This window comes from Molossus molossus, unplaced genomic scaffold, assembly GCF_014108415.1.
Source record: "Molossus molossus isolate mMolMol1 unplaced genomic scaffold, mMolMol1.p scaffold_m16_p_11, whole genome shotgun sequence".
Classification (NCBI taxonomy): domain Eukaryota; kingdom Metazoa; phylum Chordata; class Mammalia; order Chiroptera; family Molossidae; genus Molossus; species Molossus molossus.
Genome location: NW_023425346.1, coordinates 83,670,894 through 83,698,542, shown reverse-complemented (window position 1 = coordinate 83,698,542; position 27,649 = coordinate 83,670,894). Strand labels below are relative to the sequence as shown.

Here is a 27,649-nt window from a genome sequence, read left to right as displayed (position 1 = left end):
CAGTTGTTTAATTTTTTCCATCAAAATTCCTTTAAGTGTTTCCCAGAATAATCACATGTTCTGGGAGTTATTAATATTACATTGATTATAATAAATAAATATTCATAAATAACAGTAATGAACATATTAAGTTATTTTCCGTGGAAATTTTCATGCTTCCCCTTTGGGAAAAAAATAGCATTTAAAATGTTTGATAATTAATAAAAAGCAAGCATATCCTCAAAATTATTCATCTCAATTTAATCCGAAAGCTCTTACATTCGTAAAAGGAGGCTGGGATGTGGCAGTCACTGTGCCCTTAGAGTTTAGTTGTTTTGAGGGTGTGTCAAAAAGGGTAAAAAAAAATTCTGGATGAAAAAAACCCCACCTGTTCCATTTCTACCGGACCTGCTATGAGCATTACATTAACTGAATCTCTGCTGGGTCTCTACCAACCAATTGGTTTGAGAAGTTGAAGCGTTTGTTGAATCCTCTCTCGTGACTTGCCACTAATTTATTTTCTGATAAAACAAAGTTAAAGAAGTTTTTACACATACTTTAAGAGTAGTTAAAAATAAAAGAGAGGGGACGGTTTGACTGTCTAGACCACATGGCTTTCACATATTTAAGGTGAGAATATTAATTGGTCTTTTAAATTAATGAGGTAGCATTTGTAAAATGTGTACTTTTAAAATACAACTTAAAAATGGTTACCCTCTTAAAAGCAAATTATTAAGACTTTATATACCTTAATATAGTTTTGAAAAAAAATTCAATAAGAATATAAGTTTGAAAATGTTCAGAACAAAATATCTGCAAATTGTTTCAATAAGAAGTGGTAAGCTGCCATTTTCTTAGACTATACTGAAACAGCCTTGGGAAAGCAGTCCTGAAATATAAAGGAAGGTTATACTCTGGAAAGTGACACCTAAGTTACCAAAATGTAAATGGGATTCTACATTTTATTTATATTTCATTACATTCATTATAACACCCCCCCCGAAAAGGCAGATCGGGGGAATTCTCAGAGGGAGGGAAGAGCCTGGTGCCCGCTCTGCTCCAACGGCCACAAGAGTAAGAAGAGGAGCGACGTGGCCTGCAGCTGACGTTGGATCCAAAGCCCGCCCGCGCCGGGTTAAGAAGCCCGCTGACACTTGGAAGGCGGTAAGGGGCCCAGAAACATTTTCAACCACCCGAGGGAAGCACAGCGGTCATGGAAGCCTTTCCATTGCATGTGGAGTGAAACCCAGGCCCCTGAACCCAGTTGGCTGCTGCTTACTCTCAAAGTCTTGACTACTCGACCCCTTTTTCATTCACCATGAGCCACAAAACTCATTCATTCCGTTCCTGGAACACTTCATGCTCTTGCCCACTTAAATGCCCTTGTCTATCCTGGTCTCTCTGCCAAAAATGCCCCTTTCCTCCACCTTAGATGGACCAACACTTTCTTAATGTTGCAGGCTCAGCTTCTTAACTGTCCCTTACCATCCAATACAATAAGATTTCTCTTGTTCTAAGTTAAAGTTCCTTGTTCTCTTCCTTCCTAGTACTAATCCAATTCAAAATTATGTGTAGACTTATCTATGGGAATTCTGTTCTCTCCACTAGACTGTGTGCTCCTTGCAAATGGGGGTCAGGTCTGTTTTGTTCACTAATGTATCCCCAGAATTTGAAGAGCACTGATACATTTTAGGGTCTCCATAAATATGGGCTGAATGAATGGATGAACATAAGGCAAAAAGAATTGGTCAAATCTGTGAATTAAAAGATCATATCACATTTTCAAGGAATTAACTAATAATCAGTGGCTTTTATGACACTGATTATAGGTACTGATCATAGTCCCAAAATTTTCTTATACTTATCAAAATAGTTTGTTTAATTTTATTTCAGGCAGTAAATTTGAAAAAAAAAAAAGACTTCAGTTTAAGAAAGAAAAATCTAAGAAGTTTTGATCTATAAATCTGTGACAAAAGTAAATGATACTTATTAATCACTTATAGTTTAGTAATTTAGGAAAATCCATATTTAGGAAATCAAAGAACATCTTAAATGAATCTAATTACAAATTATAAAAAGACAATGAGTTTTTTTGATGTTACAATTTTTAACATAAAATGATCCTAAAAGGGACAACAAAAGGAAAAATAAAGAAATAAATGAGTAGAATGGTTAGTATTAAATTCTGATTTTAGTATATGAAAACTAAATTATTTTAAAATAACAACTGAGCTGTAGCTCTCCTTTGCCTTCTCCTACAACTCAAACAATACACAAGAGCTAACTAGTCTAAGAACCAACATTAGTTTGCTTTTAAATAGTGCTATTCATCTCAGATCTGAATGAATATTCTTCAAAGGCATCCCTCTGTTTTTACCAAGGAGAATTCAAAAGCTGACATGGCTTTTCACGATGAGTAAATTCATAAATAGATTCGTGGCAATAACAGGTCTCAGCAGGAAAGAAGCCATGATCACAGCTTCCAGTTCATTGCTCTCTACATCAGCTTCATTCATTAACTTCTTTATTTATTCATTAATATGTATTGAGAGGTTGAAACAGCCCAGGTCCTGGGGAAGGCCTTGGCAATACAATATTCAGCAAAATAGAGATAATTCCTGACAACACTTCCATAGGGAAGTATTGATCGTATCAATACTTTTTTTTGTTTGCTCATTTATAAGATAAAATTGTATCTTGTCAAAACATTCATATTAAGTAAACTGGTTCTCTGTAGTTATTCTAGCAACTTAAACACAAAGTTATCTTTTCCTTCATCGAGCACATTTTCCCCTTTTTGCTTACCATGTTGCTCTACTTCTGATTTTCTATAGCTAAATGATTCTGCATTTATTTAAAGTCTGTTTCTTCTTGACTAATTGAAACAGACAGCTCCCAAGCTGGGTCACATACTAGCTCATTCTGAAGTTCAGTGCTTATGAATGGATGGATTGATGTTTGTTCACCCACCATCAGAAGACAAACCTGAAACAGTCCAATAGGCCTTACCTTCCTCCACTGCGACAGTCTTTTCTGAGGCTGGTGATGGGGGTGGAGAGGGAGGCAGATTAGCTGTCTCTTCAGCTGCTAAAGATCAAACAATGAAAAATGAGATACCACAGTTAACCCTTGTAGGCCAGTAGATGTGGGGGCAGTTCTGCCGTCTGTGAAAAGGCCTCCCTATGAAATTCAGGGAAAGATTCAATCGTAAGCTGCACTTGACTTATTTTTAGCTCCATTACCTGATTCACATATTTTTGAAAACCTAAAACGAAAGAAGAGCATTTAATATTTAAAAATAATCATTTTGTCTTCTCCATAAAAGTGGATTAGAGATGCCTGCTAACTTCTATCATTAACCTCCTTAATTTTAGTCTGCTTGTTTAATTAATAAAATATTTCATCCTCGCCCTAATCCACTATATTCTGGCACACAGGCAGGCATTTTAGTTTAGATTTGGCTTGATGGACTGAAAAAATATTAGAATTCTTTATTGTCCAACTTCTTGATCTGAAAACAAATGTTGCCCTCATTGTTCACAGTTATTTTAGGTAATGTATGCTTTAAAGAACACTTTCTCCACCGAGTCGAATATAGAAATCCATCATCTGCCTGTACCCTCAGAAAATAAAAATGAAGTGGTCATAGCCAGAGGCAACCTTCAGACAGAATCCAGGTACCCGTGGGAGCTGAGTAATCGGACCTTGGCATTTACATGAAAAGGGACCAAAGAGAAAGGTTCTAAAAGATGTAATTCATTCACAGTTAACTCTAAGTTTCCCTTCAAGACACTTTATGACCACTCATGTGAAGGCAAGTGTTTTCAAAAGGAAATACTTATTAGTCAAGGCCAGTGGTAAAATCTATTTTAAAGACTATGTCAATTTTAATTTCATGAAGCAGTTAGCAGAGACATTATCGGGATGACTCTTTCGTTCCTGGACCCTGTGGACTTTTGCATGGCATGCTTTAAAGTTTCAACTGAAAAAGGAAAAGGTGGGGTTTCTTTTCTTTCAAACAACAGAAGTGAACCACAGGCAAAAAGTCAATGTTTTAGATAATTTTGCCCTCTGTTTTAGGAGAAAAATAACTGATAATCAAAGAACATTTGATTAAAATTAATGAAAATATTTAAAATTATTATTCTGGGAAAGCAGAATTTTTTATCCCTTACTTTCTAATAGACAATGGAGGGGTTACTAATCAGAAAATCAAGTATTTAAGGATACATTAGACTGTAAGAGAAAAAAAGGATATGTTCTATTTTTAGGCTTTAGAAACCATAACTTTCTATGGATTGCATCTATGTACTTATGAAATAAACCTATATGTTGAACCTGAGTTTTGTTTCTTGTGTCTCAGCTTATCTATCATCTACCTACCTATCTACCTATCTACCTATCTACCTATCTACCTACCTACCTACCTACCTACCTACCGACCCACCCACCCATATCTATCTATGGAGAGTAGGGGCAGTAAGCCCTTGGCAAGCACCATTACATTACCTGTTTGTTTGGCCCTGAAAGGCATTTGACTTGTGACCAAGCAAGAGAGAAATGACATCTGAGTGTCCTTAAATGAACCAAGGGAAGACCAGTGGGACACAAAGTCACTGATGATTCTAACAAAGCTCTGGCTACAGGTTTTACATAGTTGGTTCAGGGAGACTCAAACAAGACTATAGTGTAGACAATCATTTACCAAAACCCACAAAAGGAAACAATTGTATCTAATTAAAGTATTAGTGCATTTTCCTTATGAGTGGGGGCCATGACATCAAAATGCATTGGCTTTATTTTTATAATAGTTCTCTTGTGTGGTCTGGATATGATAAATTAAGGATAATTTAGGGGCAAGGTCTTACTACAAGCTTATCACCCTAAAGACTGCTCAAACCCCACAATGACCCTGCTGAGAAAGGTGAAAATACATCCCAGTGGATCCCAACAGAGGTTGCTGATGAATGCTAAACGTAAGGATGAAGTATGAGATATGGCCTTTCTTTGAACAGGAAGACTTGATCCTGTGATTGGGGTGCAGCAGACACAGTCCCTGATCTGAGGCTCTTTCTCATTTACCTAAAGGCAGAGCTGTAGGCTGATCTTTGTGCTGAGCTTCTTTCTCTTGTTCGCCTTTCAGGACCGCTACCGCCTCGGCCGTGACGACTTGGACTATCCTTGCAGACACCTCCTCTGTAATAAATGGTAACATAAGAAAACGCAATGATGAGCTGTCCAAAACAGGTAACAAATAGGAAAAGTAAACAATACAGTCAATTAGAAATTCATTTCCTCTATTTTCCCTAACAAAGTACAAAAGAATTCATTAAATTGCAGATAAAACACAGAAATATATATATATATATAAAGACCATAAAAAGAAAGAGAAAAATAAAAGAAATTAGCATTCTAAGTAAAATAACACAGAATGAAAAAAAAAATTAATAGGTATGGCAGTTTATTTTTAAAAATCTGTTTACATAAGCTGAAAAACAATTAATTGTTTTGTACCTAGTAAAACAAATTCAAAGAGAGAATTTGTTTATGATTTAACTTAAAATATGGTTTGTAGTTTTGTCATAGTTTTCTAGTTTTCCATCACAATAAGTTTCTATGCTGATGTGAAGAAATACCATGATTTAAAACCTAAAGAAGATGCCTGAAAATATAAATAGGTGATTAAACAGCAGTATCCAGGAGCAGTGTAAACAAGACTGATTCAGAAAAACCTGATAGGACAGTTTCAATGAAATACATGGAAATGATATAGTAGATGGTCTCTTAAGAGCTACTACTTTTCCAGAGAGCAGGTGTTTTCAAGATCGTTAAGGTCATATGATAAATACTCAGTCAGCACAATAGTTTCATTAAAAAGGGGGGAAGGATTGTCATTAAAGTGATCAGTCTGTGAGATGCCAGATAACTAGTTTTAGACCTAAAGTAGCATCCACTGAAGCATATCAGTGCTAATTTCATATAACCTCATCAGAAAAATATTCAAGTTATGATGTTCCACATATCAACTAAAAAGAAGCTTTTTGAGATTAAAAATATATTCTAGGTTGGAAATAAATTCTATCATTCCATACTAGGAAATAAAGTTGAATATAAACAAGTTGAGTCCGGCCAGTGTGGCTCAGTGGTTGAGCGTCAACCCATGCAACAATAGGTCGCCGGTTCGATTCCCAGCCAGGACACATGGCCAGGTTGTGGGCCCGATCCCAAGGGGCAGGGTGTGTGGGGGGCAGCCAATCAATGTTCTCTCTCATCTATGTTTCTGTCTCTCTCTCCGTTTCACTTCCTCTCTCTCTAAAATCAATAAAGAAAAAAAAATTTTTTTTAAATAAAAAATAAACACGTTGAATTGAACAAGGGGGGCAGAGGACAAAGGTAAAGTTTGTTCTCATAATTTTAATCCAAAGTTTAGAATAAATATTTCATTGAAATTGCATGTGGCTCATGACTAGAATCTGTCCATTCACAAGCAGATTGGGAGAGAGCTGCTTGTTCTGACCTTACTCATTCCAATTTAGCCTCCTTGGCACGTCTTCTCAACCCACCAGGATGACAGAGAGGACAGTGATTAAAAATTAGGTTTTTGGGTGAGCAGTCCACTTGGACAGAATTAATCTAAATTTAAAAGTATGAACCAAGGAAATATATACTCTCAGACTGCTCATCTATCTGAAGTACACAACTGCTATTCCTGATCATATTTTGAATCTCTCTCTCTACCTATCTACCTACTTACCTATTTACCTACATGTTTGTAGACCTTGTTAGAAACTGTAGTAGATAATTTACCACCTCGAATTAATTTTCAATGGAATTCAGACAATTCAAAAAGCGATAGAGTGGTTTTTGCCACTTCTAGCACCTCAAAGATGTATGGGAAATTGTATAATTTTTCCATTATATAATGGAGAGGTGGAGCAAGCATGCGGAAGTTGGGACACATATTGAACCCATGTGTCTTATGGATCACTCCTACATTTCCCTGTGGGCACTTGATGCAAAATTTAGCATCTCCTATGGCACTTAGTGCATCTTGCATGGAACTGTGCTGGTACACATGCCTTATCAGCCCCGCTATGTCAAGGAGTCCCTCCTTGTCCTTGTTGCAATTCTTGAAGCTCTTCTCATCGATCTTTACTCAGATTGGATGCTTAACACAAATTTTTGACAGGATGAAAAATTAACATGTAAGGTTTTATTCATGATGCTTACACAAATTTAGAAATGATCCATGCTTATTATTATATTTATTATGTCAAAATCCCCCCAAATAACCATTTACTGTATTCCTGTTTAACTTTTTGATACATTTTAGAAACATATTTCTTAAATGGGGGTTTCAGATTTTTGTGTACCTATGATGAATTTTCCAGGATCTGAGAATACTTAACATGAATTAAATATTTTACATGGGGAAAATAATTCAATAAAACTAATAGAAGTATCTATTGGCTTATGTGAACAAATTATAATTGAGCAATACTAAATTATTTCAGGTTTTTTGATGGGGATTGTATTTAGAATAAGTTTGACACCATACAGAATCAGTTTATCTGTTCTGTGTTAATTAGACAGAGGTGAAAATAATACAATAAAAAAATGCATTCCCACAAGGTGTAGGCCAAATGACATTGTGGTATACTGTGCAAACAGACTTTCAACATATTCTAATAGACAATTAAAGGAAAATTGAATTATTATTTTTCCCCAGTCAGTATGGACATGCCCAACCTAAATAAATGTAATGTATCATCTAGTACTACATTTATTCCCCACTGAGATAAGTTAGTTTCAGTAAAACAGTATCAATGTGTTTGAGTTTTATAGTTGAATTAGAGCTTATGAATAAGCTAATTTTATATTTGTATGTATTTCAGCAAAACTGGTACGAAAATAGTTTAACCTAATCTTAGGAGAATTAATCATTTCTTTTCTTTAAAAAAATTTAATAGATTTTTTAAAATGCTATTTAGAATAATTAAACACATTATGTAGTAGCCAAATTAATGACATATTATTTTTAGTTTTTTATTGTTAAAACTTTCAAATATGAAACACTACATTGTCTAATATTAATTTCACAGTGAATTTAGAAAAACATGAGCATATAATTACTCTGGGGTTTTCAATTGGTCAATGTAAAACCTTCTTCTAAGCAGTGCTATCATCAGCGCAGAGATGGCAGCTGCCCCCAAGGAGAGAGGGCCTTCTCCCAGAGGGGGTCTCCCGGGTTAGCCTGGCTCCCGGGACAATTCACTTCTGTTTTGGCTAAAGTTCGGGGACAATTAATGGTAAATGTGCCAAACACAGAAGACAAAGGAAGACAGTAATAAAATCAGATGTATAAAACTGAAAACATGTTATGATGTGTGATTATATAAATAATCTCACTAATTCTACACCTATTTATTACACACCTCTATCTAGCCTTGGCCTATTTAGCTCAGTGGTCCCAGGTTTAATCCCTGGTCAGGGTCTTGTGGGAAGCAACCAGTCCAAGGGTCTCTCTCACATTGATGTTTCACTGATGTTTCTTGATCTTTTCCTCACTCCCTTCCACTCTATCTAAAAAAAATCAATGGAAAAATATTCTCGGGTGAGGAAACAAACAAACAAACAAACAAACAAACAAACACTTCTGTCCATCCATCTATCTGTCACATCTTTCTACCCATCTAGGAGATTACTGTCTCACAGTGTGCATTAGGTGAAGACACATGGACTTTAATTTCAGAGAAATGTGGGTACAAACTCCAGCACTGCTACTTTCTAGTTATTACATTCTATGGAATTTACTCAACCCCATGGAATTTCAATGCCTCACCTAAAAAGTGGAAATAATAATAGTACCTGTCTCACAGGTTGTTGTCGGGACTCAGCTATATAATTATATAACACACTTGATACATCAAGGAACTTAAATAAGAAGACCTCTAAATAATTCTACACCAAGCTGTCCTTATTTTTCCCATCTTAGTATTTCTACTTCAGAGAAAGAGCAACTGTAATATGCACTAAGGGTCCAGCCCAATTAGAATTATTATTATTAACATCAGATACTACAGTTAATCCATGACCATCTCTGCCGATTCCAGAGACAGTGTTTTTTTATTTTTTCTAGACAAAACTGGAGAAGATTTAATACTGTGTTTGTTGTTTATTTTCTGGCTTTATACTCACTTCCCTGGCTGTGTAGGTCCTGGACTATAATCTGCTCTAGATTTCTGCCAGCATGTCCCAGTTCAGGACTGTCTTCTGGCCAGTGCTCCACAAGGCATGACAACCCCATCTACTCTTGGGGACAATTAGCAACAGGAAACTACATTTTAATTTTTCATTGTTTACTATTTATACCTTCTCTTTCCCTTTTCTATTTTCTACGCTATTTTTTGGTTATTTTTTTCTTCCAATCATTATATGTGTAAAACTATGAATAGGACCTAGTTGTTCTGAAGATTAAAGACAAATCTAGATTACACACAAATTTGAAAATTATTACTCATTATATCTAATTGAAAGGTAACACTGATCTTCACAGCTGAAAACATGACACTTCTCTGGTAAACTGACACTTTGAAAGGCTCAATTATCTTTCTTTGGAATGTCTAAAGTTTTCTGGAAGTGAACATTTTTAGTTTACATTTAAAGTTGACTTAAAAAGTGTGCATGATATGTACTTTATTCTCTTTTGTTAATGTCACTATTTCAATATAATTAACTAACAGTAGTTTTGCATTGCAGTGAGAACATTATAAGAGGTATTTGAATAGTAACTTATTATTTTATCAGTAGTGTCATTATGGTTGTGAGATCGTAATACAAAATCATCTCAGGACATAGTTGTCAAGTCATGTCGCCTAAGTAAAATGAATGACAACTTGGAAATAATCTGTTAAATGATCTGCCTAAACATTGGTTGGAAGAAAAACATTAAAAGCAACCTCTTTAAAACAATTCATCTTACAACATAATTTTAGGGTGATATAATATGAAAGATTTGAAGATACAACCCAGGAAACAGATGATAACATCATCACTGTATAGATAAACATCTGAAGGTAAAAAGTAAAGCCTGTTTTTAAAACTTATTCTGGGCAACAGAGGTCGGGTCAGTATTCAACAAGCAGTACGAAAGCAGTCCTCACTAGATAAATGGAATTCTGGTAAGAAATAATAGTTTTTCTTTGTATTGGTGAAATATATTGGTGGAAACATAAACTGGTGGCAAATAGGTATGAGAAACAAATTAAGGCAAGTTCTCATGCACAGAAATGTACTTGATAATACACAAAAATATCATGCTAAGCCAATTACATTTCCCCTAAGTAATGTATAACCATACTGTGATACTATTAGACAACCTGTTATATTAGGTACTTTTATTTCCTGTCAATATTATTTAATCTACACAATCATACATTTTTCAGATAAGGAAACTGGTAAAATAATGGATAAAGGCAACTTACTATCCCATTTGGGTGTCACTTAATTGACATCAGTGTAGTACAACTAGTTTATACAATAGGAGAGTCTGGTGTCAGAAAACCGGGGATCAAATTCTGCCTTTATCTTTTACTAGCCACAAGTAAGTGACAATCTCTCTACCCTTCAGATTCCTTATCTGCTTAGGGAAAGAAAAGTGGCATTCATATTTTAATGTGTTGTGACAAATAAGTAAAATAATATATATCAAATGCTTATTTAAATTATATAATACTGTTTTAACCCCTCTTGCTGTCTTGTTAACATCTAAGTCTATAGTCATTGTTTGATTGACCTGTTGATAAAGACTTGAAAGTTCTTATCATACATTGAGATGATTCTGTCATATTTCCCAGTGAGTACTTCCTTGCCTGAATGTTGGGTCACTGTTTAACGGACATTATATCAGGTTTATACCACTTATTATTTAAACAAAAATGATATAGTGAATTTTATGTGAGCATGCAAAGGCTCACCAATTACACTGTGAACAAAAATAAAAACCCAAGCAAGTTGGCATAAGCCTGAGAACATATTTTTGTTGATTTTTTTCAGGTTGTTAAGAGAGAAGTAAGAGACATTAATAATAAATTCAACCTTATAGAATATAAAAGCCAGTAAATGTTTCTGCTTTTAAGAATAACAAGCATAATAGTGCTGTGTCAAAAGAAATGACAAGCCTACCGTACACTTGTGAAAGAAGGAAAACCAAACAATTTTAGACAGAATGCTCCTGTCAAGAAAAGGTTTTTCTCAGTAGGGTGCAGAATGGTTGCCTAGGAAACCGATGCTAATTGCTGCTGCTGATGGAAACTAGTCAACAAGGAAAGCACTGTGCAATTCGAAGTGGTCTGCTAAACAGATACCCTAGATAAATTCATAAACACGGGGAAAAAAGATAAGTTCCTTGCTTAATTTGAAGAGTAAATGGTTTCTCTGAAACTATTTCCTGTAATCAGTGGTGATGAAGGACATTAAAAGAGCAGATTGTTGGTTTTTCGTTCTGTTGTTTTGGTGCCCTGGCACTTTAGCATTAGTTACAGAGGCTAGCGTGGGCACACCCCTCTCTAAGAGGGCTCCAGTGGATCTGTGGGTCACCCAGGCCAACACTGCAGCTGTCGATCTTTGCCCACCAGCTTCTCTTCCGAAGATTTTTTTCTAAAGACCTTGATTAAAACAAGAAAATTTCTAGTTTATGGGGGGAAGTTGGGGCATGCATTTGAGGTAAAGTTAGTTTATGGGGATATATGTGTTTAAGATAAGGAATCATGATTACACAAAGTTTGGTTCAGATGGATACTTAGATTTAACAGATTTTGTATTGCACCCACTGTTGATAGGGAACTATGCTTAGTCATTATGGGGGATACTAAGACAAGTAAAACTCGGTGTTCCTACATTTAAATTATGCTCGAAATGGGGCAATGTCATTGAAGGGCATGTTTTGTATTACTTTTTAAGATTTTTCTAGTAATGGCCATGGACTTTGGCTGAACCATCAACAGTCACTCATGTGGTCCTCTTCCGAAACGCAGACGCGGCCCAGAGGAGCTGAGATTGGGAGGCGGTACAAGTGTGAGTCTGGGAGAATTTCCCCTCACTCCCTTTTCCCTACCTCCAACTATGCGCTCAAATCCACATTTGGTTTTGACTGACAACTTACTCAAATGAAGTTTTTAGAATTCGAAGAAAAGCTGCCTAGCATTTAAATTTAGTCAAGTGGAAAGGTGTAGAAATTAAAATGGTTATAGGTTCAAGGATACCACAAGTTCAGGATACTATCTAACAGAGTCAAAAGTAATTAGAAAAGCAAAGTACAGATCAGAAATAGTACCTACTGGAAAATTTTGCTTCTAATTTTAAGGGTCCAGCTGGAAATAGGAAAAAATACACATTTAAGCAGAAGAAATACAGTGAGTAAATATAGTCTCGCTTTATATTATCATATTCTAAAGGTTTTGCTGGTGGTGATGTTTTCCCAATGTAGTAATATGTGCATTTTTATATTGTTGTTTGTAGCCCATATATTCACATCTACTAATTAAGTCAGGTTGTAGTATTTTATTGATTTTAAAGTAATTTGATAAAGAGAAATTTCTTAGGGAATTTGCCCCTTGAAATTTTCAAATTGCTTTAATGTCAATAAGTTGAATTAAATCATTAAGGCACAGAGGGAATTAATAATGATTTTAGAGCTTTGAAAGGCTTGTTTTTGCATCTTGTCAAAACCATTATACTACTCCTTATAAACTTGTGAGAAATGGAATTGTCTTCTGCATCACATTGTCAAAGGGCTGTTGAGGACAAGACTGACTCAAGGGCACGTACACATTTCAATCTATATCTCTTCTCTGTGTACTGGGTCTTATTGCTACCCAGCACACCTATAAAAATACTTGCAGATTGTGGGTGTCATGTACATCATACTTAAAACTTCCAAAGCATTCACTGTTATTTGAAGAATGCAAATGATATCTAGAAAGCATGAAGTGTAACTTGTTATTGCCATAGCTCTGGTTGTCCCATTGTAGGAGTCAGCTGAAAGAGAAAGGTGGATCAATTTTGATGAAGCAGCAGAGTTGAGAAAATTATAAGAATGGGATGCTATCTAAGTAGGTAGGATGATATCGGACAAGGCAATTGGACTTTGCAATGGGGTGGAGGGTGTGATCCTAGCTGACAACCAGAAAAAAAAATGAAATGAGATTTAGGAAGCAAGTGGGAAGTTGCTCAAGCCAAGTTCTATTTACTTCATAATTTGGCTTAGGGAAGGTCTCAGGTAGGCAGATGTTACTATAACTATAAGCTATAGTATGTCTACAAACACAGAGCCTCATTTGGCACAGAAAACACAATTCTATGAAAGATATATATGGAACTTCATGATATGGTAAATCAGATTTCAAATACTTTCATAATAAAATATGGCAATAAAAATTCAATTTACTATACAATATAAAAAAAAAAAAGAACATTTCAAAATCAGTACCTGTACCTTTTATATTAAACAAAATTATAATTTTGGTATTTCATATATGGTAGCCCTGATCATGAAGAGATTGATCAATTCCTAATTCTAAGAATATGCCTGAAAATAGCTTGGTATTTCTGATTTATTTTCATCTCCCCTGCCAGTTTATCAATCACAACTTCTCAACCTTTATAGAAATCCTTTGCTTCAAAGATGTTTTATTTGAGCTTGTAGTTTGGGCCTGTTTCCCAAAAGAGAAGTTTGCTATAAAAGTAAAAACTCTGATGAAACCAGAAAAATTTATGGTTTCTGCTCTATTTTTCAGGAAACAAGTTGATCAAAAGCTATAGGAAAATAAGTATGGTTTTAATGCAGCCATCATATTAATTGAGGAATCTTAAAATTTTACAGAATAAAATAAAAGAAACACCTCAACATTTTTATCAAATAGGTTTTCCAAAATATTTTCTAAAAAGTATCTTTGGTAACTTTCATTTCTCTACAGACCTGGTGAAGAAAAGCACTTTTTATTTACATAGTGTTTTTCATATCCAGTTGAATAATGGGAAGTTGAAACTTACCATTATTCAGGGACTGAAGACTCAGGCATTTCAGGTTAGAATTGAAGAAATGGTAATTATTTTTTAAATTTACTCAAAAAAAGTAAACATTATTTGGAAGATTTTTAGTCCTTCAACACTATAAAAAAAAATTAAGTTTAACCTTATCTGGTGATTTTAGTCCTAAGATGCTAAATCATCAGCTAAGGTGGCTTCAATCCACCCTCTAACAATGAAATTCCACTAGAAAGGAAACTTGTGTCACCAAAAGCCAAGTTCTTGAGCAGTATCTTCAATGTCACCCTCAGATCACATGTGAAAGTTCAAGGTGGTCCACAGAGCACTGTGAGCACTGTTTTTCCTTAGGCCTGATGGCAGGTATTTTCATGAGGACAGGGGTCACTGTTATCCCAATTAAATGAACTTCTCCTTCTAAAATGTAACTTTTGAAAGTGGCATCTGTACTTGCTTCAAACTCAACTCTTTGATTCCTTTCTTTTTTTTGCACAGACAGAGAGGGAGGGAGAGAGAGGAAGAGAGAGAGGGAAACATCGATGTGAAAGGGACACATCGAGCGGCTGCCACCTGCACGACCAGCCAGGGCTGGGGACAAACTGCAACCGAGGTACATGCCCTTAGCGGGAACCAAACCCGGGCCTCTCCGGACTGCAGGAGGATGCTCTAACCGCTGAGCCAAACCGGCCAGGGCTGATTCCTTTCTTAATGCAATCAATACTTACATGAATTGGGTGCGAACTGGCCTCGAGGAAATCTTACATGCTTTGTGAAGTACGCCAAGTTAGGGGAAAAAAAACTCAGAAGAGACCAAGGCCATTTTTCCCATGTCAGCATTTATGTTCTGGTAAAACTCTGAGGAGAGCAGGTTTATCCCAATTTTTTCAAGGCTTGTCACAAATCTCTATTTTTCATACCGATGAGAAAAACAAGCAGCCCATTTTTAAAGAAGAAAAATGTATTTGGGCTTTAAGATAAAGGATAGCGATATACAAAATGCAGCAAGTAGAAAAATTAGCCAATAAATTGGTTCACTTTTTAAATTGCTTATAGATATAATGATAGTTGTTTTTATTACTGTTGTTACTATTTTTCTCTTTGGAGAAAATGAAAGCTTTTTTTCTTTTTTGAAATACTTAATGATTAGAATTAGAAATTTTAAACAGTATCTTTCATTGTATATGTAAAAGATAACATAAAATTATACTATAATAAACTTTTATCATTTTTAAAATAATGAAACTAGAGAAGTATATCTAATTTCAATCAAACTATTTCCCTAAAATTAATGAATAAATAGCCATTATTCAACAAAAAATGCCATTTATATTATCTAAGAACTTATTTTAAAATCATTTTATAGACTCAAAAAAAAAAAGTAGAGGAAAAAGGACATTGGTACCCTAGCTGGGTGGGTCAGTTGGTTGGAGTACAGTCCTGTACACCAAAAGTTTGCAGATTCGATTCCTGGTCAGGTCACATAGCTAGGTTGTGGGTTTGGTCACCAGACATGGTACATATGGGAGGCAGCCGATCGATTTTTCTTTTCACATTGATGATCTCTCTCTCTCTCTCTCTCTCTCTCTCTCTTTTCCTCTAAATATATCCTTGGGTGAGGATTAAAGAAGAAAAAAGAAGACATTGGTGATATTTTATTGAGGTTGAACTTCAAAAATAGGATATAACATCTCCCTAATACAATACTAGCACATTCCTTTAAAGAAGAATAATTAAGTGCATAACTTAGAACATTCATTTACTTTAGTATTTAGATTATCTACTTGTCAGAAATAAAATTTTAAGCTCCTGACCTAAAACAGTAAGGCAGTCTTTATCCAATATCCATAGGATTAGCAAGAACATGCATCTTAGAGTTCTTTTTGAAGGTATTTCAGTGGGGTTTTCTACTGAGGCTAACACTGGGCTCAGCTGTGCAGGGAAAAGTTGTTCCTTATTCATGTGTTAATTAGACGTTAGATTATAGATGCCTCTTAGGTTCTTTATCCTGACTTTCCCTATTCTTCCCAATTCAATAATTTGTATCTTCTAGAAATTATTTCTAATTACGTCTTATTTCTATCTTAAGTCAAAGATATATTTTCTTTACGCCAAACCATCAATCCCATATTCAGACCATATCAAGTCTTCTGCTATATCCTTCCATTAGAGTATTTCAGAGTTCCTACTTTATTCCTTTTCAGTCTAGTCCTCCGTTCTATAGTCTCTACTTTGAATCTCGCCTCCTCCCATAGTTTCTCTCTTTGCCTCTTTATTCCCAGTATTCCTTTCTAACACAACCTTTCCCACTGGTGCATTGCTCACACTGTGATGCAATTTTTGTAGCCCCATTTGTTTACGTAATTCCCATTCTCAAACAGAACATGAATGCTTACCCTATCCCTTCTTCATATCAATTCAAAAACTATTGATTGGCACCTACTATAAAGCACTGCATTATATACCAAAGGGAATATGAAGCTGAAGAAAACACAGCTTCTACCTCAAAACACAACCTAGTGATGGGGATTAAAACAAGTAACAGGGAATCTTGGTAAAATGTTCAATATGATTAATGCCAATAGCAAGATATAAACATGGTACACAGGGATGTTCAGAAAAGGAAGAGACTGATTTGAGAGGATAAAATCAACATCAACTCTGGACCTTTGATCACGGACTCCTGGTAATCGCTCCTGTAGTATGTACCCTTTCAAATGTTTCCCCAACATTTATTTCATAATGCTACACCTGAATGAAACCACGAGAGACTGGTTGGGCAAATGTAACTTGTTTTTCGAAAGAGGAGACTGTTAGTTCAATTAGAGGACTGGCCATGCTAGAGTCTCCTAGAGTCTTCAGGCTGCTGAAGCTGACTCATCTTTATTACAGATGATTTTCCTCTAAATCTTGATTTTTCTCTTGTTATCCATTTTGCCTAATGTCTTCCTAAGTTTTGAGTAATGCTGAAATCAACTGTAAAAGCAAACATTTAACTCTCATTTATGTGTCCTAACTATCACCTAGAATTTGTACCGTTGTTAAGAAGTTGCAACAAGGAACTAGGAGGTATGTTTTCCCTTCTTTGCTCATTAGCTTGGCTGGGGTTTGAACTGTATTTTCTATGAGTGCTGCTGAATGGTGACTCTCTCTGCGAGACGAGCCACACAGTGAGCGGGCAGTAAGCAGTTGATTCCGTGTTCTATTCCCCTCGGGACTCATGATGCCAAGTCGGTTCACGCTTGAACTACCCAGTCTGCAAGGCAGCACCAGTTGTTCTGTTCATCTGCTCCTGATACAAATTTCCAGACTCCCCTGACAGTCAAAGCACATGCTTTATGTAATGTGCTGAGGAGCAGTGAAGTGTGAGGGAACGAGAGGAAGAGAAAAAGGCTTGATAAACAGAAGCAGAAAGAGTCGGTTCATCTCAGTGGCTTGGGGAGGAAAGAGGGAGGAGTGATGATTGCTGGGTACTCCCCAGTCTACTAGCCTCCCAGCAGCAAACAAAATCAAACCCACAGCCCCTCCTCAAGGTAGTATTCAGTGTACTATTTTTCTTAGCTATATACAAGCAATATAATCTATCTATCTACCTCATACTTTTTGAAAAGATGTTATTGCTTGATAATTAATATATTCTCAAGATATTACAGCAATTAATATGTTCCAAATCACTATTACAGTTTTTATCTTATTTTTCTTGTGGAGAGAGAATTCTTAGAAATGTAACAAGGGACAGATACAAACTGTGCATAATCCTAACCAAAACAAAGGTTTACAGTCCAAAAATGAATCCAAAAAGATTTGTTTCCATGACTATTTTCACCTGCACACTACAAATAAAGACCTTATGAAATGTTTTAGAATTCTTCCCAAATGGAGATCTTAAAAACCTCAAAAATTGGAATATATTAAAAGAAAATTATGATGATAAAAAATGACAGCAAATTAGAGAGAAAAAAATTTGATAAGGTCTTAGGAAATAGATCAAGAGGAAGGACTAAGGAAAAAAATAATACAATGACAATTAAACTATATTTACATTTCAAAAATAAGCCAGAAAGAATAACCTTACAAGTAGGTCTGATTGTTCTTAGCTCAAATCTGTTGCATTAAGATTCAAATTCAATGTAATGATTTTTCAAAGAGTCAGTAAACCGAAGAAAATGGTAAAACCCTTTTTTTAAGCACTTGTGATGTAGTTCTGACATTTAGCAGGAAACAAGACAGTAAAGAAAGAAGACTTATTTCCACAAATGCATGGGAAGAATTTTCTGGAAAAACATACATGGGAGTAAACATATATGCAAATTAATCTTAGTTTTTAAATATCATATTCTATTGTGTTAGATACAGCCTCTTCATGACTTGAAGTTTTTGTAGGCAGTTCAAATTTCGAAGAGGAGTAAAATCACATTTTAATTTGTTGAGCCATAAGTTTAATTAAAAGAGTTCTAGGGAAACCAAGTTTTCTTATATTTTGATTTAAAAATTACCAGTTTAAGACAATCACATCCTACTTTAAGACTTCAGCTGAAGAACAAGCAAAGATAGATAAAAGGTAGATTTATATAGGAAGAACTACCCTATAAACTGTACATTTAAACAACTTTATTTGGTGCCTGTCTTTTCCTCTAATTTCCAAACATTATAAGCTCTAGGTAGCAATACTTGCTAGGTACAAGCTCATACCGTAACAAGAGTAAGAGATGCGATTCTCTATTGTAATGTTCTGTCCACATAAGCTAGCCCTCAATTAGGTTCAGAGCCTTCTATTTACCAACAAGACAAGCCACATATTATGACTGAAACTGATACCCATAACCTTCAAATGGTACAGAGACCACATAGGACAAAGCAAAAGTGACAAATACAAACCTTGTGGAATTGCCTTTTCTATCAAGTCTTCTCTTTCTCACTCTTTCTAGCCCCAGATGCCTAACCTTTGGAAGGAAAACACTGAGAGGTCCCCATTTTCTGTCCTCATCCGCCGGCGCAGCCAGGCCCAGATGCTTTGCAGCGAGGCCCTGTGCTTTTCCGCAGATCCACCCTTAAATGCTAAATACCTCTGCTCTGCACATTCCTCTCTCGGAGGAGCTCAGGGAAATGGCAGCGGAGCAATGAGTGGTTGGCATGGCAACAAGGCAAAGAAAATCTGCAACCTCTGGTATTGTTAGACCAGCTTGTTGATTTGCCTGGGGAGGGTGGTGCGGATAGCTAGTTTATTTGGAGGAGAAATGACTTTGTACTACCTTCTCTGTGTCCAGTAATTCAATGTTATATACTTTATGCTATATTTTAAATGGGATGCTGGCTAGTAAATCTCAAATCTAAGAATGTTGGGAGAGGAAATTGGAAGAAGTAAGAAAAGGCAGGTTCTCATATTCTAAGGTTGCAAAAGGAAACGGAAGGAAGGTTGAAGTGATGACAAACTTTTCCTCCATTGTGTATTTTTAAGTTTAATTTATAATGGCAGCAACAATAGACTTACGTATCTGCGAATGTTCATCACTTGGATGCGTGAGTTATGTGGATGGTTAAGTGAAGGCGAAGGCTTGAGAAGGCACAGCTCCATTGGTAAACTCTGAAAACGACAACGTGTCACCTGCCAGATCTCGCTGCTTTGGCAGGGAGGAGACCTGGACAGAATCCCCCGAAATGCTGGGGAAACAAGGCATTCCTGGGGAAGGGAATGGGTGGTTAACTGAAGAAGTGCCCTTTAATCTTTCCACTCACTCAAAGAGATAGCTGGATGGTCGTGAAAGCACTGTATACTCTGACTAGTGTTTCTTACCAATGTGCAAAGCATATACCTTAGAATAGTCAAAATCACAAAAGCATGATTTTAATTAAATACGTCAGTGTTTTGGCACCTGTCAACTTTTCAAAACTGCCTCCTTTCTTTCTCCATTCATCCTGAAGACGGAGAATGAAGTTATGATTTTCTGTTCGCCTAGGGGTACATGGAGTGGCGGTTCTGCAACAGGGACTGTCTGCTCCGGCTGTGGCCGATCGGGGCAGCAGGCTGCGCGGGTCTGCAGCTGGCGGCATGGGCTAGCGGAAAGCGCTCTGGTCTGTACGCAGGAGGTGGACATTCTGGCTGTAGTCATGTGATCTTGAATGGGACTAAGCCTGGAAAGAGGACTGTGAAAGACCACCTACTGGTTCTTGCTAGTTATCTTCATGTTATTTTGATATGGATTCTAATATGAATTTGTGCCCAGCCTCAGATAAAAAAAAAAATTAATGAGGTTCTCAATTTTCACCCAAAGTTGGAACTCTGTCGGGACCAAAATGCATTCCTCTTGCTGCTTTCAATAAAGATAAGATGAAAAAGACAGGAAGGGCTTATTACAAGCTTTTCCTCTTCTGATTCACATTTTGGAAAACAATGGAAAAATGACAGCTTTAGTCTCATGTAACAATAATGTTCCCAAGTGGCTAGATTCTCAATGGCTTCTCATTTCTTTTTGAAAGTGTCTGTGGGATGGCTTCTAAAAAGAACACTTGAATGAATACATGTAAAAAAAAAAAAATTCTTGAAGCATCAAAACTTATGCTATAATAGATGAGCAAATAATTCTATCTACCTTTCTATGGATTAGCTTTACCTTGTAAGGAGACACAATCTAGAAGAATCAGCTGTGAAGAAATATAATTTGAAATATTACTGCCTTCTAGCATTCCCTACCATCCCAAGTCTCAGTGCATAAGACTAAAGATAAGCTGATTATGGGCTTGGATCTTTAAACATGAAAAAATGTCACGACCCAGAAGTGAAGGTAAACATCGCAAAGGGTGGTGAGAGAGAACGAGGCAAGAACTTCGGGTGCAGGAAGCCCACACTGATGAAGGGGGAGGAGGAGGAAAATATGATGACTGAAATTCATTTATCATGTGATCTTGTTTATAGAGATGAATACACATCAACAACCTTGGGGAAAGAGTTATTTCTAAAAGTAAAGAGAGGACTATAGTAAAGAAAGTAGAAGAATGATATTTGGATTAAATCAGTAATAGCCTGGACACCACAACATAGAGGTAAGGACCTGATGATACTGGGAAATGCTTCGAGCTAACAATGTCCTGAGAAATATCCTTTGCAGGGGAGAAATGCAATATACTGACAAATTATAAGCAAATGCCGAAAGAGTGGGTGAGCATATAGCTTCCTGATCCTCTTTAAAATAGCCAAAGCAGAATGCCAGCCCGCATCAGTCAGTAGTCTCCATCATCAAAGGACAGCATTTTAAAAAACTGTATTTGAGATTTAAGAACACCCTTTTTATTAGGGATGATTTTTGTCCGTAATTTGTGAAACAGTTATTAAACCATTGATAATACAATTTGTTATTTTACTAAGCTAAAGTTTAGAGAGAAATTTAATTGCACATTAACTTATCATTGGAACATCCTCTGTAGACATGAGGAAACAATATTTTACATTTTTGTTTTCCCGTAGTTTTCCTCATGTGGACAATTTATAATTCACGACTTGTCCTATTATTTCCAAAGGGAAGTTAGTTTAAAAATCACACCACAGTTTGAACTGAACACATCACCCTGGAAACCCACAGTTGGCTGTTTATGACGCTGTCACTATGAACATACATATAAAGTCTACCAAACGTAATATAAAATTAATATGACATATGATAAGCTGCATTCAAAATCATCTTTGGATGCTCCTGAACCCACAATTTGAAAGAAACATCAATTAGTCTCTTAAATTTATATTATATTCTCAAGCTGGCGAGGACACACTGGCCTGGAAATACGTTTTTCAGACGCTTTTAAATAGTTAATTAGGACCATTGAAAAAATGGAATAGTGGGTGATGTTGGTTCTCCACTGCTTGACCAAACACACTATAGTGATTTTTGTCTTGTATTGTAAACCTCTATAATAATTCATGAAAGTCGCCCAATGAGAGTCTAAGACACAAAGGAAGACTTTTCATTAGATGTCACCATTCATTTAAAAAGAACTTTCTTTTTTCCTTTTGCATACATTCACTCCTTCATTCATTTATTCACTCATTCAACACATTTATTGAGTGCTTGAGGTATAACATTAGGTGCTACAGAACGTGACGATGAGAAAAGCCTTGATCTATCACACTATCTCTTTCTTTCCTCGTAGTCATTTTGCTCTAATGTGTCCTCATCTCCTCAGGCCTCGATCCTTCAAAATCCTCCTAGTCAATGCTGACCCAAATCTACCCTCTACAATTTATATTATACTTGTCTATGGAAAAAATTCCTGATTAAGAGTGCTCTGTTGTCACCATTACCACCAATAATAATAGTAATTAATAGTTATTATTTTATGCACCCTTCACTTTGTTTTTTGTTTATTTTATTTTTTATCCTCACCCGAGAACATTTTTTTCCATTTTTTTGTTCAGATAGAGTGGGAGGAAGAGAGAGGAAGAGGGAGAGAGAAACGCCGATGTGAAAGGGACACATCGAGTAGCTGCCACCCGCAAGACCCAACCAGGGCCGGGGACAAACTGCAACCGAGGTACGTGCCCTGAGCGGAAACCAAACCCCAGTCTCTCTGGACCACAGGCCAATGCTCTAACCGCTGAGCCAAACTGGCCAGGGCGCGCCTTCACTTTGTACACTTCACTATTTCATTTCATCCTCACTGTAACCATGAAAGGTGAAAATTACATTTTTATCTCCTTCTTAACAACAATTTCTTACTAATGGGACATATGTGCCTCATAGGCACCGCATAGCCTCTCATATCCTTGAATTAGATTGGACACTGCCCCCCTCTTTTCCTGTTCCACATGGATTTCTGCAGGGTACTTGGTTTTTATCACAGCAATGGCCAAAACCCCAATTCCACAAAGATACGACATCTTGAAAAGAAATGTAGTGCAATCTAATGCTGAAACTGTGTACCACCTTCAGCTCGGAGTCTAATGTAGTGCAATCTAATGCTGAAACTGTGTACCACCTTGAGCTCGGAGTCTAATGTAGTGCAATCTAATGTTGAAACTGTGTACCACCTTGAGCTCGGAGTCTAATGTAGTGCAATCTAATGTTGAAACTGTGTACCACCTTGAGCTTGGAGCCCACGCAGCTAGACAGATGTGGAGAATCACTGCATTTCCGCTGAGTATTTCAAACACTCTGCCTCCATCCTGTGAGTGTGTGTGTGGCACCTCAAGACACTCCTTGCACAATCTGGGAACTTTGGCCCTAAGTAGAAACAACCCCAGTTCAATGCTCTCTTTCCACATTGCTCATCTGGTACTTAACACGCTGCATTTTGTATCTGAGTCACCTGTATGCACAGGTCTCATGTCCGCTTCTAGGTCACCTGCTCTGTGAAGTCCAGAGGCCATTCCTTGCACACACCCTGGAGGAGTAGCTAACACGCTTTGTACTACATAGAACATGCTCAACAGTAATTTGTGGAATGTGTGGATTTAAAAAAATTACACTATACACTTATGGCATTTCTCCCCAGTCATTTGAAATGCCTTTCATATTTTCCCAGTAAAATGTAAACATATTTTTTGAACAGAGTGTACAGGCGATGTGTTGCTGACTGATGGATGGAGTGAAGAAAACTAATCTTTGAATAAGTAGGGGGTGATTTTGAAGGGGGAACAACCTTTCTTACTGCTTGTAGTTTCCTGACTCTTTCTGGATGCATCACATTCTGAATCACAGAACAACCATTTTGAAGAATATTGTAGTGCAGGGTATGGTTTCTCTATGCCATTCACGCTATCCAAAAACAATGCCATTAATGACAACACTGTCCATGACACAGTAAAGAGGGTTATTGGTAGAAAGTATGCTTTGAAAGGAAGTACTTGAGAGTAAACTGGAGTATGTTTTCCTTCAAGCATCTGAATACGACGTCTTAAAAGCTATCTGAGGAAGCACGAGACGGTTCCTGCGCATGTGTGTGTGTTCGGTTTCTTTCTTTTCTGTTTCCTCTCTCTTTCTTCTTTTACTTTTATTTAAAAAAATTTTTTTTCTTTCTTGATGTTAGAGAGAGGAAGGAAGAGGAAGAGAGAGAGAGAGAGATATCGCTGAGAGAGAACAATGATTGGCTGCCTCCTGCATGCTTCCCACTGGGGATCAGGCCCACAACCTGGGCATGTGCCCTGACCAGGAATCGAACCAGTGACCTCTTGGTGCATGGGTTGAAGCTCAACCACTGAGCCACACCGTCTGGGCTCTCTTTTTTATTTTTAAAGGCCAGGAGCTGGACTCTATATTCCTTTCCACAAGTAAATATGCTTGTAATTAATCGATCGAATTTGGGTCCAATATCATTCCAGAGAATCAATAGCCAACAATTTGTGTTTTCTTCCAGTGAATTAAACTGCTGACAGTTGTGGGCATGACACACAGACACAGAACCACTTGTCTATTAAAATTAAAGTGGCAAAACTAAACAGGGAGATGAGATGGAGGATACAACCAATTTGGGGGATTGCAGGGCTAGGTCTCACGATTTTCCTCTCTGTTTTGTGCCTCTTTCTCCTGACTGACTAAAGTTCAGTCTAGCATTTGTGACAGGGGACCAGCGCTGTGATTGATTCGCTTTCCGACTCAACAGACTCCACAGCACAGACCAGCAGGGACAGGGAGCTCTTGGTTACCTGCTGTTTCTCTGTCGGCTGAGGTCAGCTCTCCGTTGATGCCATTCTCTTTGGTATTTGAGTAAGTGCTCGGTGACCCATGTTCTCCGAAGGTGCCCTCTTCGTCCTCCCTGTACGGGAATCCGTTGGTGCTTCTGACCAGTCCTTCCCCTGCCCCGCCCTGGTCCTTCACCTCAGGGGCATGTGGGTGTGCAGCGGCCTCTGTCAGCTGGGCTGAGGTCCAGTGAGGTGTCTTGGTGTCATCCTTTCGGTCATCTGCCATTCTTCAACACCCTGTCACCTCTCCTGTGATTGGAAGAGAAGACACAGTAGCCATCACTTTGGGGGCATCTGATCTGATATTAGTAGCACCAAGACAGAGCAAATTTATAGCAATCTTAGTGGTTACCTAGAGTAAACAAACAAAAATTACCCATTTCAATAATCTACTTTTAATATCAAGGGGTAGCCACTGTTAATGCTTTGGTTTTGGTTTTTCCGAATCCTTTTTGGCATATCTATTCTTGGCGTTATTCTCAGATCCCTCTTCTAGTTTTCTAGTCATGAGTTCACTCATTTAAATAAACGTGAGTACAACCTCATGCCTCCCCGAAAAGTGCTTCTCATAAGGGTTCTAATTATTATCTCCAAGAGCACAGTTAAAGTGTGTAAAAATTTTAGTTTTTAAAACACCGATCAAAGAGTTTGTGAATAAACATCATATATCTCTGATGATGTGCAAAGAACTGTGTGCACAGAAACGCTTCCTCCTCTTTGAAAGAGAACAACGATGCCTTGTTTATTGATTTGTTACACAGTTTAAACTGAATGAAATAAAGGGCTCAGCACAGTCTCTGGCATGTTCAATAAATAGTAGTTACTACCTTTGTTATTGTAATTATAATTATACTATCTGTCATTATACCACAGTCATTACATATAAAATATTTTAAGTAGGTTTTCTAGAATTGTTGGTATAGGAATAGGAGCCTGATAAGTACAATAATAAGAGTTACTTGCAAATCTGTCTTCGGATATTGTATAGGACTGAACAAACATTCCAAGACAGACATGGCCAATGTGTGAGACACGAGACCTTGATGGAATTAATCACTCCATGTGTACTTCTGAAAATTTAGCTACATCTTTTATAAAGATGAGTCTGCAATGTTCTAGACTCCATTCTGCCTCTGTCTTCTTGTCACACATCAAAGCACCTAATTCAGGAGTCTAAGCATTGTGTTCCTTCTGAGTTGTTGTGACATCTTCATTTGCCCAATGGACTGAATAAATTATCTAGACTCAAAATGTGACCTTACAGGTCGCAATAACATATTGATAGTGAGACTCTTGGCTCAGCATCCTTATCTTTACATGTTTGATTTCTTTGGTTTTCCTTCACCAGAACAGGTTAATTAAAATTTCCATATTCTGCCCTGGCTGGTCTGGCTCAGCAGTTAGAGCATTGGCCCGTGGACCAGTGAGTCACGGGTTTGATTCCAGTCAAGGCACGTACCTCAGTTGCAGTTTAGTCCCAGCATTGGTCGGGGTGCAAGAGGCAGAGTCGATGTGTCCCTCTCACATTGATGTTTTCTCTCTCCATCTCTTTCCCTCCCTCCTGCTCTATCTGAAGATAAATAGAAAAATATCCTCGGGTGAGGGTAAAAAACATATTTCCATATTCTTAGATGGTCCGATCCATTTTGTGTGCAGAGTGAACTTGTAAATAGAACAGGCTTCACATAAAGAAGTACATGCCTTGTTAATGTCACTTTTTAAGAAATTAATAGCTTTATATTTTAGAACATTTTTAGATTGTAGAAAAACCAAGCAGATAGAATGGAGTTCCCATATACTCTCTCACATAATTTCCCGTTATTAACATCTTACATGAGAATAGTACACTTGTAGTTAATGAAATAATAGTGATACATTATTATTAGGTAAAGCCCATAATTTATTTAGATTACTAGTTTTTACCTAATGTCCCTTTTCTTTTACCTCACAATCCCATCCAGGACACTGTATCACATTTAATTTTCAGGTCTTTTAGGTTCCTCTTGGCTGTGAGTGCTTCTCAGATTTTCCTTGTTTTTGATAACTTTGAGAATTACTAATTAGATAAAACATAGGATACCTCTCTCTTGAAAACTGTCTAATGCTGTTTTTTTCCTGTTTACTCTCTGATCATGTGTTTTGGGGAGGAAGACCACCGGTGGGAAAGGGCTCCGATGAGCGTGCGAGCAGCTGACTTGCACAGGCACGTGTAATACCAGCTGAGGGCTTTCGCACGCTCGGACACACTGGACTCGCAGGGAAGGGCAGTGATGTGGAGAGAATCCCGCCCAGCAGGCCATCGGATCCCTTCCCCGATGCCATGTTTATCAACATCTCTAAAAGGATTTGAGAAATACTTAGGTTTTCACTTAAGCCCATGTTTAACTCTGGGAGTTCTAGCCACAGATTCTCTAAGTAAAGAAAACATTATGAGCACCCACAACTCCCAGCTAAAACTGGCAGTTTTCCCTCAAGGGCTCTCTGGAAAAAGATTTCTCAGCGACTAAAAATCCTCATCTTGGACTTAAAAAACCAATGCCTAAAGGAGTCTGCTACTTGGTAATCAGCCACTTGAAATGTTAAGGTCATTTGTTTTCAAGAGGTCAGGAATTCAAAAGTGAACTGCGTAGCGTTTAATGCTTAGAGTTTTGGATTCTTTCTTTTTTTTTTTTTGGTTAATCCTCACCGAGGACATTTTTACATTGATTTTTAGAGAGAATGGAAGAGAGGGAGGGGAGGAGACACACACACACACACACACACACACACACAGAAACATTAGTGTGCAACACATTGGTTGGTTGCCTCCTGCATGACCCTATTGGGGCTGGGAATCAGACTTGCAACCCAGGTACATGCCCTTGATCAGAATAGAGCCCATGACCTTTTAGTCTGAGGGCCGATGCTCCAAGCACCGAGCAAAACAAGCCAGGGCAAATTGTTTCTTTTTAATCAATC

General features: G+C 37.2%; 1 protein-coding gene across 26 annotated transcripts in view; it reads right to left on the bottom strand.

Annotated features, from left to right (window-relative positions):
• Positions 1-27,649, bottom strand: part of MAP2 (microtubule associated protein 2) — a 283,366-nt gene that overhangs the window by 50,963 nt on the left and 204,754 nt on the right. For 20 of the 26 annotated variants that reach the window (XM_036253788.1, XM_036253789.1, XM_036253793.1 and 17 more), the window contains 3 exons: positions 24,656-24,940; positions 5,062-5,175; positions 2,989-3,066 (listed from right to left, as the gene is read on the bottom strand). In XM_036253788.1, the coding sequence (XP_036109681.1) occupies positions 2,989-3,066; positions 5,062-5,175; positions 24,656-24,917 (454 nt within the window). In that variant the 5' untranslated portion in view covers positions 24,918-24,940. Of the gene's footprint in view, positions 1-2,988; positions 3,067-5,061; positions 5,176-18,900; positions 18,931-24,655; positions 24,941-27,649 lie in introns of those variants that run through there. The other 6 variants (XM_036253794.1, XM_036253803.1, XM_036253805.1 and 3 more) reach the window with 2 other exon arrangements.